Source organism: Plecotus auritus, assembly GCF_963455305.1.
Source record: "Plecotus auritus genome assembly, chromosome: 7".
NCBI classification, from domain to species: Eukaryota; Metazoa; Chordata; class Mammalia; order Chiroptera; family Vespertilionidae; genus Plecotus; species Plecotus auritus.
This window is the reverse complement of record NC_137774.1, coordinates 10,517,387-10,532,684: the sequence shown is the minus strand read 5'-3', so window position 1 is coordinate 10,532,684 and position 15,298 is coordinate 10,517,387. Positions and strand designations below refer to the sequence as shown.

At 39.5% G+C, this 15,298-nt stretch overlaps 1 protein-coding gene across 1 annotated transcript in view; it reads right to left on the bottom strand.

Annotated features, from left to right (window-relative positions):
• Window positions 1-834: 834 nt before the first annotated feature.
• Window positions 835-15,298, bottom strand: part of NPEPPS (aminopeptidase puromycin sensitive) — a 75,861-nt gene continuing 61,397 nt past the window's right edge. Inside the window, exons 17-23 of the mRNA XM_080678378.1 lie at window positions 14,054-14,273; window positions 11,033-11,175; window positions 10,538-10,594; window positions 6,989-7,096; window positions 6,357-6,512; window positions 6,038-6,085; window positions 835-2,384 (exon numbers count right to left, since the gene is read on the bottom strand). Coding sequence (XP_080534504.1) covers window positions 2,232-2,384; window positions 6,038-6,085; window positions 6,357-6,512; window positions 6,989-7,096; window positions 10,538-10,594; window positions 11,033-11,175; window positions 14,054-14,273 — 885 coding nt within the window. The 3' untranslated portion in view covers window positions 835-2,231. The remainder of the gene's footprint in view (window positions 2,385-6,037; window positions 6,086-6,356; window positions 6,513-6,988; window positions 7,097-10,537; window positions 10,595-11,032; window positions 11,176-14,053; window positions 14,274-15,298) is intronic.

The window sequence follows — 15,298 nt, the reverse complement described above, 5'->3', positions numbered from 1 at the left end:
GCTGGAGAGGGCTGCGTGATAGGAGTCATGGTCTTTGGTAGAGGGACACCATGTGACCTGGCAATGAGGACGCCAGAACAAATCTCCTGACCATCCTTTTCTCAGGCCTTTTGATCACCTGAGGGTGTTACTAATTGCATCAGCACAGCCTGAAGTGAGAGGGCCAAGGGGCCTGTTAATGCCATACACCTGGGTCAGCACTCCTGGGTGCAGAGCAGGATGCAGCTGTTCTGAGGGGCAAATGGAAGATGTCCCTCACAACCTCTCCCCCAACACAATTCACACCACGGAGCTGTTACACACAACACTTACATGTCTGCTGAGATGAAAACATTTTCTTTCCAGAATTCTTTTTATTCTTACATTTTTTAGGGGAGAAAGATAAGAGAGGGGAAAGAAAGAGAAGGGAGAAAGGGCGGTGGGGAGGAGAGAGACTTTCCAGAATTTCTGATGTAAAATTGAGTTCTTTTATTAAAGCAGCATTCTTCTCAGTATTTTGTGAGCCTGTTTTGCAGCTTCCTTAAGCACATGCCTAGAGTGTCCACAGAACAGCCCTGAGCTCGGCTCCTGTATAAGGAAGCCTTAATAAATGGGAACTGGTCTCAACTCGGGAATGCTGACTCTAATGAGCTCTAAGAGATTTTTGAGAATCCAGAACTAATTTAGAAGGAATCTTAGGATTTTTCTGTTTAAGTACTATTCATTGGGAATTCAGGAACTAGATTTTCTTAGACTCAAAAAATCCAATGGTAGTGAAACTTACAATCCTACTGAATGATAGTAAAGTTTTTAGTTTCTTATCAAATAGGTAAAATAAATAAATCAGGACATCAATTTCACATTGACATTTTTATTAACGCCAACTGTTTTTTACTTATTATTTTTTTAAAACAATAGCACAAAAATGTTTCAAGGAAGCAGTCTCACAATCTGATGACCTTCTGAAATACAGTTAAGCCACACCAAATATGAATTTCTGTTAATAACACAAAAATATTTTTAAAGAAAAATAAGAGGAAAAGAGGGGGAAAAAGAGAAGAAAAATTGTAGGGACAGAGACAGGAATGAGATGTAGAGTTAAAACGCACTGGATTAGACAGGTGAGGCTTGTAAGTGGGATACACTGGTGAAGGAGTGGCACACCACAGGCATATAGTCTTGTTGCTGCTTTTAACCAGTCACCTCTAATAAATAGGCCCTGCAGCAGTCCCCACTGCTTCTTACGTGCCCCCGACGAACCCGAGAAGCCAGTGCTGATACTGTCAACAAGAGGTTTGATAGTTGGCCTACAAGACAACTAAGACCATTTTTAGCAGAATAACTCCTTCAGAAAGGCGTGGCTGAAAACCTTTTCATTTCTATTGTCTCACCTATATGCCTTTCAGGGTTCTTAAAAGTAATCTTAAAAAAGAAAGAAAAAATAATGTATATCAGTTTCTCTTATTTAATGTGGCTATAAAAGATGTTTCCTTATTATTTCGTTACCTCTAAGAAGGACACCGGGGGTGGGTGCTGGGGGTGGAACTAAGGGGAGGAAAAACCCAGACCAGGATAAGTGTGTTTTTTTAACCTTCTTTTTCTTCTTCTTTTTTTTTGCCAAGGGGTCACACAGAAGGGAAGGCAAGGAGGAAAACTACAATCCTTGTTTGGATTGAGTTATGCAGGAAAATGTCTCCTGATCAGTCCCCATGCCAAAACAAAAACAAAAACAAAAACAAAACAAAAAACCCACTTGGAATTATGCACAGACTATATTATACCAGCTATTAGTCTTTCATGTTTAACCATTCCCCGCACTGGACACTACCCTTGGCTTGCAGGCTGCTTGCAGAACCCACTTCACAAATATCCTCTTCACCCAGAAGCCTCTAGTTTCCTTTGGGTAGGTTATAAAAACAGAACATCTGTCATTAACAGGAGAGTGTTAAATACTTTTAACCACTGACAAGGCTTCAGGAAGTTTCACAGTTTCATTATGCTCTATTTTATTACTATCATATTTACAGTTTTATTTTTTATTTTTTTATTTTTTTTGCTGAATTGCTGATTTTCCTTTTTCAATAGAACTTAATTCTGGAGTGTGAGCAGGAACCAGTTAACTACATTCATTGTCCAACCCCCACTGGTTTGAAAGAAGACTCCAAATTCTTGGTATATGAATCAGCTGTTCGGTAGCTCCACCTTATCCCGGCAGCGAAGCAGCAGAACCGTAGTGGCAGTGCGCTCAGGGTTCACACTGTGGGTGGTGAGGCCTTTCGCTGAAGGAGGTACTGGTGGATGCTCTCAGCATCTCGCTTTAGCCACGCAGCATTCAGCAGGATATTTTCACAACACTGCTGGATGGTACGCTCAGCTGAAGGAGCTGGGTGACTCTCGAAGAAAGCCTGGTATAAAACAACCCAGAATGCAGGATCATTACTAGCAATAGTAAGAGATTAGTACCATGGTCCTGAAAAAACACCTGCTCGTCTGTAAAGGACAATGTACCACTGCCATCCCCAGGCTGAAAGAAAACAAGCCGCTTCTTGGACCTGCCTACAGGAATTCTCCCCGAAGTATTATACACTTAAAACCTAATAGAAAGTTAATAGTAAAGAGACAGAACCTGCAACCTTTCTTTTTTAAAAAAATATATTTTTACTGACATCAGAGAGGAAGGAAGAGGGAGAGAGAGAGAGAGAAACATCAATGATGAGAGAGAATCATCGATCGGTTGCCTCCTGCAGGATCCAGCCCGCAACCAGACATGTGCCCTAGACCGGAATCGAACCTGGGACCCTTCAGTCCACAGGTGGACACTCTATCCACTGAGCCAAACCAACTAGGGCCAACCTTTCTTTTTTTAAAATGTATTTTTATTGATTTCAGAGAGGAAGGGAGAGGGAGAGAGAGACAGAAACATCAGTGAGAGAAAACCACTGATCGGCTGCCTCCTGCACACCCCTCATTGGGGATCGAGTCCACAACCTGGGCATGTGCCCCGACTGGGAATTGAACCATGACCTCCTGATTCATAGGTCGATGTTCAACCACTGAGCCATGCTGGCCGGGCCTTACGACCTTTCTTTAGATTTAGACTCACTGTCCAGTGGTTACTCTAGGCTTTGGAATCAGGCTTGAAACTTGACTCTAGACTTGATCATGCACTAGTCTATGACTGAGTAAACTCACTGCTCTAAGGCTGTCTTCTCATCTATGAGAAAATATCTACTCCATAAGGTTAAAGAGACAACGCATGTAAACAGTTGTCACAGACGACTGAAGGACTCAACACATTTTGGCTGCTTCAGATAAAGATTTGTAAGGGATGAGAAAATCAAGAAACTTACATTGCTGCTATACCCTAATAATTTAATACTCCATTGACTCATGTTTTTTACACCATAAAACTATTTCTAATTTTATTATAATTTATTATAATGCTTATTGATTCAAGATTGAATTAATTTTCTAATGAAGTCTACCTGGTTTCACAGAAAACAAAACAACTCTTAAATACCAACCAGCAAAAGGATGGGGTCTTCCCATTGAACTAGTAATCACTAAGAGAGAATGACTAATTCATCAGATTAAGTCTACCAGGGGTGGGCAAACTTTTTGACTCGAGGGCCACAATGGGTTCTTAAACTGGACCGGAGGGCCGGAACAAAAGCATGGATGGAGTGTTTGTGTGAACTAATATAAATTCAAAGTAAAGGAGCGGAGGGGAGAGCAAGAGAACCAGGTAGAACAGCCGGATCCGGCCCGCGGGCCGTAGTTTGCCCAAGGCTGGTCTAGACCTTCTAGAAATCAATAACCTTATTTATATAGATGACAATGGTCCCTCCCCCAAGTGTCCTTATCATGGTTGGATTCTTAGGGCCTGAGTAAGATGCTAGTCTTCCTCTATTACAGCACCACCATTTACACAAGAGAAACCTGGGAATTATCCTCGACTCTCCCTGCCCCCAATATGTTCACAACACAGAAGCCATTCAGTAAATATTTGTTGAATTAAAGATTAACAAAATCAGGCCTCTGAATCTCTTTCATTACTTCACCTCCTCCAAGCTACTGTATCATTCCTGCTTGGAGAGTTAGCTTCCCAACATCTTCTCTTCTCCCTTTCAAACTATTCTCTACACTGCAGCCAGGCTGAAATTTTAAAAACACAAACCAGATCAAGTCCTCCTTTTTTCTAAACTGATATATATATATAATTTGTTGTAATTGATTTTAGAGAGAGGAAGGGAGAGGGAGAGAGAGAGAGAAACATTAATGATGAGAGAGAAACATTGGTCGATTGCCTCCTGCACACCCTCTACCGGGGATTGAGCCTGCAACACGGGTATATGCCCTGACCAGGAATAAAACCTGTGACCTCTTGGTTCCTGGGTTGACGCTCAACCGCTGAGCCACACCCAGCTGGGCAAGTCACTCCTTTTTTTTCAAAGGCTTTTTTTTTTTCAAAGCCATTCAAGGGCTTTCCATTAATTTTTTTTAAATATATTTTATTGATTTTTTTACAGAGAGAAAGGGAGAGGGATAGAGAGTTAGAAACATCGATGAGAGAGAAACATCGATTCAGCTGCCTCTTGCACACCCTCCACTGGGGATGTGCCCGCAACCAAGGTACATGCCCTTGACTGGAATCGAACCTGGGACCCTTCAGTCCGCAGGCCGACGCTCTATCCACTGAGCCAAACCGGTTAAGTCATCCATTAATTTTTTAAATATGTTTTTATTGATTTTAGAGAGAGAGAAAGGGAGAGGGAGAGAGAGATACAAACATCAATGAGAGAGAAACATCAACATTGATTGGCTACCTCCTGCATGCCCTATACTGGGTGGGATCAAGTCTGCAACCTGGGCATGTACCCCGACTGTGAGTTGAACCAGCAACCTCTTGGTGCATGGGTTAATAATCAACCACTGAGCCACACCCTGGGCAATGCTCAGGAAAATTTTAATATGGCCTACAAGGTCCTCCACGGTCTGGCCTCTACCTACCTTTCAGCCTTAAATTGGCCACTGCCTTCCCCTCCAAACACATTATGTGTATTTCTCCTTCAGAGTACTTATCTGAATTGTTTACATAATACAATGCACAGTACTAAATGAAGGCAGAGATCAAGTCTTTCACTGTTTTCTCAAGATCTTAAATCTTAATTTTTAATAATGGCTCACAGAGTGAACCAAACATTATCTTCCAAATCCATACCAGATAACCCCCTTGCCTTCAAATGTTGAAGGTGAAAGCGACACTTAAAATACTTCATAATTAAAAGCAATGGAAGGCTTAAAGGTAACATTTTCCTAATCAGTGTAGATTTCTCCCCTAAGTGCCAAACTTTATCACTATACTGATTATCAACATTTTAAAGGCTAAGAGAGGAGTTCCTACATAGTCACCTACATAGGTTATTAGAAAGGGAAAAAGCTGCCTTAGCCAGTTTGGCTCAGTGGATAGAGTGTTGACCTGCAGACTGAAGGGTCCCGAGTTCGATTCCGGTCAAGGGCACATGCCCCAGTTGTGAGCTCAATCCCCAGAAGGGGGTGTGCAGGAGGTAGCCGATCAATGATTCTCTCTCCTCTCATCATTGATGTTTCTATCTCTCTCTTCCTTTCTGAAATCAACAAAAAAAAATTTTTTAAAAAAGGGAAAAAGCTAACATGACCGACGTACTCTGTTCCAATCCCACTATGATACTTAATCTAAATAATAATCTTATCATCACCCCATTTTACAGATGAAGAGACAGGATCATAGGGGTTAAAAAACTTGCTTGAAGTTGAATAGCTAACACAGAGCAGAGCAGAGTTTTACACCCATGTCAACTGCCTCCAAGTTCCATATTCTTTCAACCATATTTCAACTCCCTCAAAGTTGATTCCAACCCTAAATTCCTCAGGCATTAAAGAATCAACCTAAGCTGTCTTTCTCTAAGCAATAAAAGGAGATACTAACATATATTACCCCTACATGCTATGAATATAGTTTGGTTAGTGTTTTTATTTACAAGGTTGAAAAGTGAAAAGTTAACAGTATTTTCCTTACCTTAACCTCTCCAGCCATTTTATCAACTGCAAATCCCTCAACTGATAGCTGAAAAACACAATGGTTTAAATAGTAAGTGCAACTAAAAGAGGCTTGGAACCAACTTCATTCACCCTAAAAACAAACCGTTCTGTTATTTCCCTACTTCAGTTTATTCTAGAGGGTGCAGGATGGGTGATGGAGATGCCCTTTAATAAGACTAATAACTAAGGAAACTCTTAAAGAGCAAAGACCATAATCTATGGGTCTAGTGAATCATGGATGTCTCTCAATAACATCCATGATAAGCAAGCTACTCAAAATAAATATCTTCACATACCTTTATTAGTCTGGATATTAAGAATCCTCCCTGGTATCGATTATAAAGTTCTTCCCAGTTGTCCTTTATAAATTTCCAAGCAGCCTTCCTTCCATGTTTGCTGCCTCCAGCCACTCCACCAATTACTGATACAGTATCCTGTGGACGTACCTCTTCCTAAAAATAGAAAGAGAACTACAAGTCTACTGTACCTTAAGTATCTTCTAGTATCAGAAAGAGCAAATGTTGTTGAGGAACCCAAGTAATTGCTTGAAGATAATGTTCCCTGTTTTAGCAATAACTGGCACCTGAAGCTTCCAACAAAGAGGGCACTGAACCTAAAGATCAGCCAGACTGATAATAAGGCATTGAGACAGGTACACAGGAGTTGCTCAAGAAATACTTGCTAGGGCTTCTACAGGGTAAAAAAGTGAAGAGACAGAAAGGCAGCTTTCCAGTTATTTCCTCTCCCAACTATTTTGATTCTCACCACTAGAGGGGGATATAGAGGTCAGTAACAAATTCATCCCAGTTTTCCTACACTATGCCTTACTCTACCGTTAAGGCAAATCAAGACGACACTGGATCAAAGACACTTGCTACAGATCAGTGGGTAACAATTCCCTCTAAAAGCAGTTTTCACTGTAACTTACTGAAAGTGCAAACGTGAGGACTTTTTGAATCAATTCAGGTGAAAGAGTAGCCCCAAGGACTCTTTCAATTCGGTTTTTCTCTTCCTGCATATCTGCTTGCTTGTGAAGCTATAATGAAAAAATAGAGAGAGAGAGTTAAATCTCACCTGGGAGTTATGCATATGCTTATATGAGCTTCTTCCCCAAATGGTGCAACTTTTGCTCTAGATTCTCACTGGCTAAGATTATAGGGCATAAAATTAACAAAAGAATACTTTTTAAGATGTTTGGCACTAAATTTCTCATGCCATTTTTGTAAGTCACTTTATATAAGTGCTCACTATATGAATGGCTTCTCCTCAGTTCTGAGCAGTTTACATCAACATCTAAGGGGTAAACCCTTCGTGGCCAAATTCTTTACACCATAGGTGTCTGACTAATGTTCTATATCAGTGGTCGGCAAACTGCGGCTCGCGAGCCACATGTGGCTCTTTGGCCCCTTGAGTTTTTAGCAAAGGCCAGCTTAGGAGTACCCTAATTAAGTTAATAACATTGTACCTACCTATATAGTTTAAGTTTAAAAAATTTGGCCCTCAAAAGAAATTTCAACCATTGTACTGTTGATATTTGGTTCTGTTGACTAATGAGTTTGCCGACCACTGTTCTATATTATATGAACAAACTAGTCACTAATACCGCTGATGATCATCAATTTAATTTAGAACAGTAAAATATAAGATGCATTATTGAAAAAAACATTTTAAGAATGTTTGATGATGTAAACATGTTCTTGATACATTAAATGGAAAAAGGAGAGAGATAAAGCAAAATTATTCTTAATTTTAAGAAGTTTAATGTGAAGGGGAAAAAACCCTGAAAACCAATCAAAATGTTAACATTAATAACAGTTTCTGATCAGTGAGATTCTGCGTCATTACATTTTTAAACTGCAAGAAGCAGCACATATTGAATGCAGAATATTAAGAAAATAGAGAAGTATAAAGAAAAAATCAAAATACTACTATACGTACATTACCAAATCAGGAATAAGATCATATTATACCTGCTATTTTTGTGATCTGATATTTTAAAATTACAGTAAGTTTTATTTTTTATTTTGATTTTTCTAGTGTCTATTCATAGTTAATATATAAAATCTTCTTTCATAATCAGAAACAATATTATATATTTTTAAAAATTAGGACTACAAAGGTATATGAGATACTTCTCGAAGACAACTTAATTTATAGACGCTCTTGACCGTTTTTCCCCCTAAAGATTTAACACTGACCAGTGTCTGGAGACCCCATCACAGCTCCCAGTTTCCTCTTCCTTTCCTTTGGACTCTTTTGAGCAGCAGTGTGGTAAAATAGATAGGAAGTCAGGTGATCTGGGTTCTAGTCCCAGTTTGCCTCTAACTAGCTGTGTGATCTTGACTAAGTCCTTAACCTCTCCGGGTCTCAGTTTCCCCATCTGTAAAATGAGCGGGGTGGACAGATGATTTCTAAGGTCCTTTTCAGCTCTAGTACTCAACGTCTGAACTTGGGCTTTTAGGAAGCATTTTTCCCCCCAAGGAGAACCTGTTACACTAGTCCACTAGATGGCACCATAACACCCCATTTCAAATATACTTTGAATTAAAGTTATTTTTATCTTGCCTCATTATTCTTAAATTACCAACAAAAAACAATCCTCCTCATCTTTCATCAACTGTTTTTGTTATTTTTAAAAGAACTTTGACTCTGAGCTCTGGCTGAGTAGCTCAGTTGGTTAGAGCATCCCAATAAGCCAAGTTTGCGGGTTTGATCCCCAGTCAGGGCCCTAACACAAAACAACCAATGAATGCATAAATAAGTATAACAACAAATCAATGTGTTTTCCCCTCTCTCCCCCTTTCTGTCTCTAAAATCAACAAATTAAAAAAAAACCTGATTCTGTCTTCATATGAGAGCTATTTCATAGTAAAACTGAATTATTGAGTTCCCTTGTATTAAACAGATGCAAATTCTTGTTAAATATACATACCAGTATAAATTCTTAAAAGTATGCCATGACATGAAAATGTCAAGGTATCTGTCATGAAATTTTTTAGAACCCCTATTTTGTCTCATACCCTTTATGGCATAGATAAAACCCATAAATATCTCATTTTATATGCAAAGAAATATATGATTTATAGTGTACAGGTTCACAGATTATTAAGAATGAGAAGGGACCTTAATGTCATTTAGTGGAAAGGTAAACCCAGAGTATAATTGTATATTATTAGGAAGGAAACCCTTGCACAAGATGGGTAGTTAAAGGCGTACATTTTGAGATGGAGTTTCTTAAACAAATCAAGTTTGTATTTTTCAGAACATTCTAATCATGTAAATAGGATTTGCTTAAAACTAAAATACTGGAAATTAGATTTGCAATTCTGATCCATTTGGGATCAGTAAATATTCCTAATATATTATAGGTGAAAGTAATAAAGCACATCACCCTGTTCATCCCCCTAAGTGTGGATCTTTCAATGCATGGGTGTTGTAAGTCTGATAGATAATTTGAGTATTTAGCACATTATGCACATTTTACTTGATGATAATAAGAAGACTCAGCTCCCTCATCTCTAATGCAACCAATATAATCAAGTTATTTCTTAGATATATTCATGGATAGGGACTAGAGATATCACCTGTTCCACAGCATTAGGACTTTCAAACAGGTCACTGCCATTATAAGGACATGGAAAGTTTTGCCTATATTTTTTTCTAAGCCAGAGTTTAATTATATGCTAACCACCCTGGGGAAACCACAGAGGCTATGCAGTCAGGTGAATTCACTTCCTGTCCATTCATAAGAGGCACTGGCATAGTTCAAACCCCTCAGATACCTGATCAGTCATCTATCCCTTTTGTAAGCATAGAAACAAACCTTTTGTTTTAAATGGGCAGAACCCCAAGTAAGTTTACATTGAAGGGGAAAATTTTAAGAACCTGACTTATTAATCAAAATAAATTAACATTTCAGTCTTAAGATTTAAGATACATAAACTGGTGAGTAAAAAGAAGTAAAAAATTGTTTTACTTTTTGTATCATATTGGTAGTATACATGAACAGACATTATATATTTACTAGAGGCCTGGTGCATGACATTTGTGCACTGGGGGGGGGCGGGGAGAGAGGGTTCCCTCAGCCCAGCCTGCGCCCTTTGGCAATCTGGGAGCCCTCAGGGGATGTGGGCCTAACCCGGCAGTCGGACCCTTAGCGTTGCTGCGGAGGTGGGAGAGGCTCCCGCCACCACCGTTGTGCTCACCAGCCATCAGACTGGCTTCGACATTGAGTGTCTGCCCGCTGGTGGTCAGTGCGCATCATAGCAACCAGTCGTTCTGCCATTCAGTCGATTTGCATATTTCCCTTTTATTATATAGGATCCCATAGTTTCTTAATATTTGGTGTCTGCAATTACGCATACCTGTATATATGTCTTTTGCCAGGACTTTTTTTAAAAACCATATGAAGCTCATACTATCTGTATCAATCCAAGTTCAAAAGCAGAAAATGGGAGCCCTTTCTAAATTTACTCACCTTTATCATAATGTCTAAGGTAGTGCCATCACCATGCTTCAAAACAGTCAGATAGACCTACAAGAGAATATAGGAACAAAAAAGAAAGCATCTAATTAAACGTATCTTCCAAATATTCTAAAGTGAAGGAAAGCAGAAAGCAAGTAAAAAAATTGTAAGTAGCCATGTGTTGATGTTGCATACAAACTGTGGCAAGGAGCTAAGAGCCCACGTGGACCAGAAAGGCAGATGGCATGAGGTAAGTAAGCAGAGCTCAACAGCTTTCTCAGGGGAATGTGCTTTGATAACCACCTTTCAGCACCACAGTGCAGACTGAGACACTTTAAACAAACGAGAAGCTGACTACAAATCACTTCCATAGAACCTATTAACACAGGGTCAGACCTGATTTGCAGGTCAGTACTTAGGTCATTTTTAGTTACTATTAAATATGTTCCACACTACAAGAATGATGCAGTCACTTAGAAATTAAGGTCATTCATTATGAAAACCTACAGGACTCCTCAGATCGGCGGAGAGAATCTGTTTCCCTTCCACATGGTCCTTAAACCGACGACGAGCTTCTTCTAACGTTGCCTTATGTCCTGCTTTTCCTAGTTTGCCCAGGACCAAGCCCCTCAGGAGTGCATCTAGATGACCTGATTGAGAAGTAAAAGAAACACAGAATTACTTAAAAAGCCTATTTATACAAATATGCCACCTAGATGTCTTATAATTGTGTTATATCATATCTACAGTTGAATAACAGAATCAATAACCTTAGTACTTGAAAGAACACTTGGTTTAAATTGATCAAATCATATGAGTGAAATGAAGTGCTAAACAGATCAGACAAGCAAATAAATGGCTAACTTTGTCTATATTCACAAATGCCAACTATCTAAATTTACTAAATGTTCACTCCATCTAGGTAATTACACAGCTAAGGATTATGTGTGGAAGAACAGGCTTAGATCATGCAATTTTAACCCAAGATTCAGGTAAAGGCCACATACAGTACTAGCATACTGCATATAAGAAATTAAAAATTTAGATTTTAAAAATAAAATTTGACAGATTTATTACTCCAAAGATATGCAAATGGCCAATAAGCACATAAAAGATGCTCAAAATCATTTATCATTAGGTAAATGCAAATCAAAAGCACAATGAGGTACCACTTCACACCCAATAGGATGGCTAGAATAAAAAAGACAAATAATAACAAATGTTGACAAGGACATGGAGAAATTAGAATCCTCATACATTGCTGGTGGGAATGTAAAATGGTGTGGCCACTCTGAAAAACAGTCTTGTAATTACTCGAAAGGTTAAACATAGAATTACTATATGACCCAGTAATTCCACTCTTAAGTATATACCTAAGAGAAATGAAAGCATATGCCCACACAAAAACTTGCATACAAATGTTCATAGCAGCAGTCATAATAGTAAAAAAGTGGAAATAATCCAAACACCTATCAACTGATGAACAAAATGTGGTACTGTATATCCATATAATGGAATATTATTTCCATTATAAAAAGGAATTAAGTGATATATGAAGCAGGGATGAACCTTGAAAACATGCTAAGTGAAAAAAGCTGGAAACAAAAGGCCACAAATGGTATGACTTCATTTATGTAAAATGTCCAGAAGAGGCAAATCCATGGGATAGAAAGCACATTAGTGGTTGCCTGAACTGGGGTTGCCAGAGACTGGGAAATGACAGCCAATTGGTATGGAGTTTCTTATGAGGTTAAAGAAATTGCTCTGGAATTAGATGATAGTAATGGTTGTGCAACCTTGTGAACACACTAAAAACCATTGAACCATATACTTTGAAGGGTGCATTTTATGGTATATTGGTTATATTTTTTAAAAAATTAATACAAATCTGATGGATTTGCAACAGTACAGTGGCCAAATAAAGTTGTGGTATATTCACACAATGAAATACTCCTTGGCAATAAAAAGGAATGAACAACCTGGATCATAGTGAGTAACAAGAACACCATACTGAGTGACAGAAGCCAGATATAAGAACAGAATCCTCTATAATGAAAGAGGTAATATGCAAATTGACCATCACAACCTCACAAGATGGCTGCCTACGACCAGGCTGGCAGGGGGGTTGGTGAGGAACGACCAAACGACTGAACAAGCAGGCTGCGTGGGGTGACCAGGCCGGCGGGGGGGGGGGGGCAGTTAGGGGCGATCAGGCCGGCAGAGGGGGGCAGTTAGGGGCAACCAGGCCAGCAGAGGGGGCAGTTAGGAGTGACTAGGCCGGCAGGGAGGGGGCAGTTGGGGGTGACCTGGCCGGCAGCAGGGGGCAATCAGGGGTGACCAGGCCGGCAGGGGGGGCAGTTAGGGGCGATCAGGCCGGCACGCAGAGGCAGTGAGGGGTGATCAGGCCGGCGAGGGGAGGGGGGGCAGCAGTTAGGGGCGACCAGGCAGGCAGGCAGGTGAGCGATTAGGAGCCAGTGGTCCAGGATTGTGAGAGGGATGTCCGACTGCCGGTTTAGGCCCAATCCCCGGCAGTCGGACATCCCCTGAGGGGTCCCGGATTGGAGAGGGTGCAGGCTGGGCTGAGGGGACTCCCCACTCCATCCATGAATTTCGTGCACTGGGCCTCTAGTATATATAATGATTTCATTTATATAAAGTTCTAGAAGAGACAATATTAATCTAGCATTCAAAGAAGTCAGAATAGTGTTTGCCTCCCAGAATAAGACTGGTCAGGAGGAAATACCACCTTTAGTTATTAGCAGATGGTAGGAAATAATTATATTTAAAGCCCTGAAGTCACCATTGTCAACATTCTCTCATGGAGGAGAGAACACACATAGAAGGCCAAATAACTTCTTTAATTCAGAAAACTGGCACTGCCCTGGCCGGTTTGGCTCCATGGTTAGAGTGTCAGCGTGTGGACTGAAAGGTCTCGGGTTTGATTACAGTCAAGGGCATGTACCCTGGTTGCAGGCTAAATCCCCGCCACGGTCAGGGCGTGTGCAGGAGGCAACCAATTGATGCGTCTCTCTCACATCAATGTTTCTCTCTGTTTCTCCCCTTCCCTCTACTCTCTTTAAAAAAAAAAAACAATGGAAAAAATATCCTCAGGTAAAGATTAACACACACACAAAAAGAAAACTGGCACCTGTGTCTTTACAAGTTGTATATAAGGTACCTGGTATTTATGATGATAATAAAGAAAATAATCCAAAACTCCCTATAGCTTCTCTTGACTATAAATAGGCTTTTGGAACTCATAAGAGACTTTTATTTCCACCATTTGCTTATGCACAAATCATATTTAGCAATAAATACACATAATATAATCACCACTGTTTTTATGTTAGTGACCCATGTAACTTCACAACTGGGCTTAAAAGACCCAAGTCTTAATTTCTGGCTAGCTGAATACATAATAACATCTAGCAGATACCAAGATGAGGCTACTGCCATTGTTAACTACTGCCATAAGTAAAAAAGAACCAATTTCTGATCAATTATTTCTCCATTCAGTACATCCATTACCTTCTCCAGGTTTGGGGTCCCAGCCCAGTCTCTCCCCTATAGGTGAAAAGACATCTTTCACAAACTCCTGGATTTCCTCATAGAAGTCTGTGTGGGACAAGAGAGTTGAGAGAATCCCCAGGTTACAGCTCAGGTCGCTCCATACAGTATAATTGGGCTCATTCACAAAAGCCTCCATGACTTTTAGAACCTCTACAGTGCTAATGATTCCAGCTCGAGCCTGGGATAGGAAAAAACATAAATTAATCTAGTCTTCTAACAAAAACAAAACAAAAAACACAAGCATGCATTTTTGGCATTATCTACTGCTAGTTAGTCATCTCTTTGCTTTAAAGGAAATGAGACTACATCAGCTCAGAACACTAGACTTTTATAAAATAAAAATCCTGACAACATTCCTTATTTACTTTTTTTGTTATTTATAAAAGAGCCACTTTAAAATATGCTAAAATTCTACCAATTTGGAGAGAATGAAAAAATAAAGACAGAAAACAGTTAACTTCCTATTTCTATTCTATTTCAGGGGTCTTGGCTTTGTTTTTCTTTTGAAAATTTTCATACATTCAGAAAAGTTACTGAAATAGTGGGGGCTTTGGTTTTTGACAGAGGCTCTTTCAAAACTGGACCTGCAAACTGTGTCAACTTCAGCTTGTCCTTTACTCATTTCTAAAAGAACACATACTGGAAGGCACTACAAATTCAGAGTCCTTTCAGAATTAGCTAAGAGAATTAGGAAAAAGAACTTCTGTTACAACAGCCAACTGCACAAACACACCACTCTCCTGGGACAGGTCTCTCTCAGCAATGAGATCAGCAGATAGGAGGTTTTGTGCATCAATGCTAATCTGTGTTTATACAAAGGAGGAATCCAAAACCAGTTACTGCAGAGGGGAGGGAAAACTTCAAGTCCAACTTAAAGGAACACTAGGATGAATGTGACAATTTTATCACAGTCAAAGACATCTAGAAATTATCTAACCTATGTTGGAGTCATAAAAATAGCACTACTAATTGCTGCTTTAAATCTTTTCTGGAACAAAGCCAAATATAATTCTAAAGCTAATGGGCTATTATAGAGTTGTTAAAAAATTCTAAACTTTCCCAGCAAAGTACAACCACTACTTTAGAAAAATAGAAATTACTCTAAATCAATTAAGTATTTTTTAAAGTAGGGAAATTTCTTCAAGGCTCTTACCTATTTCTATTGAAAAGAATTTCTATGTTACAAAGGCTAGTTCAAGTACA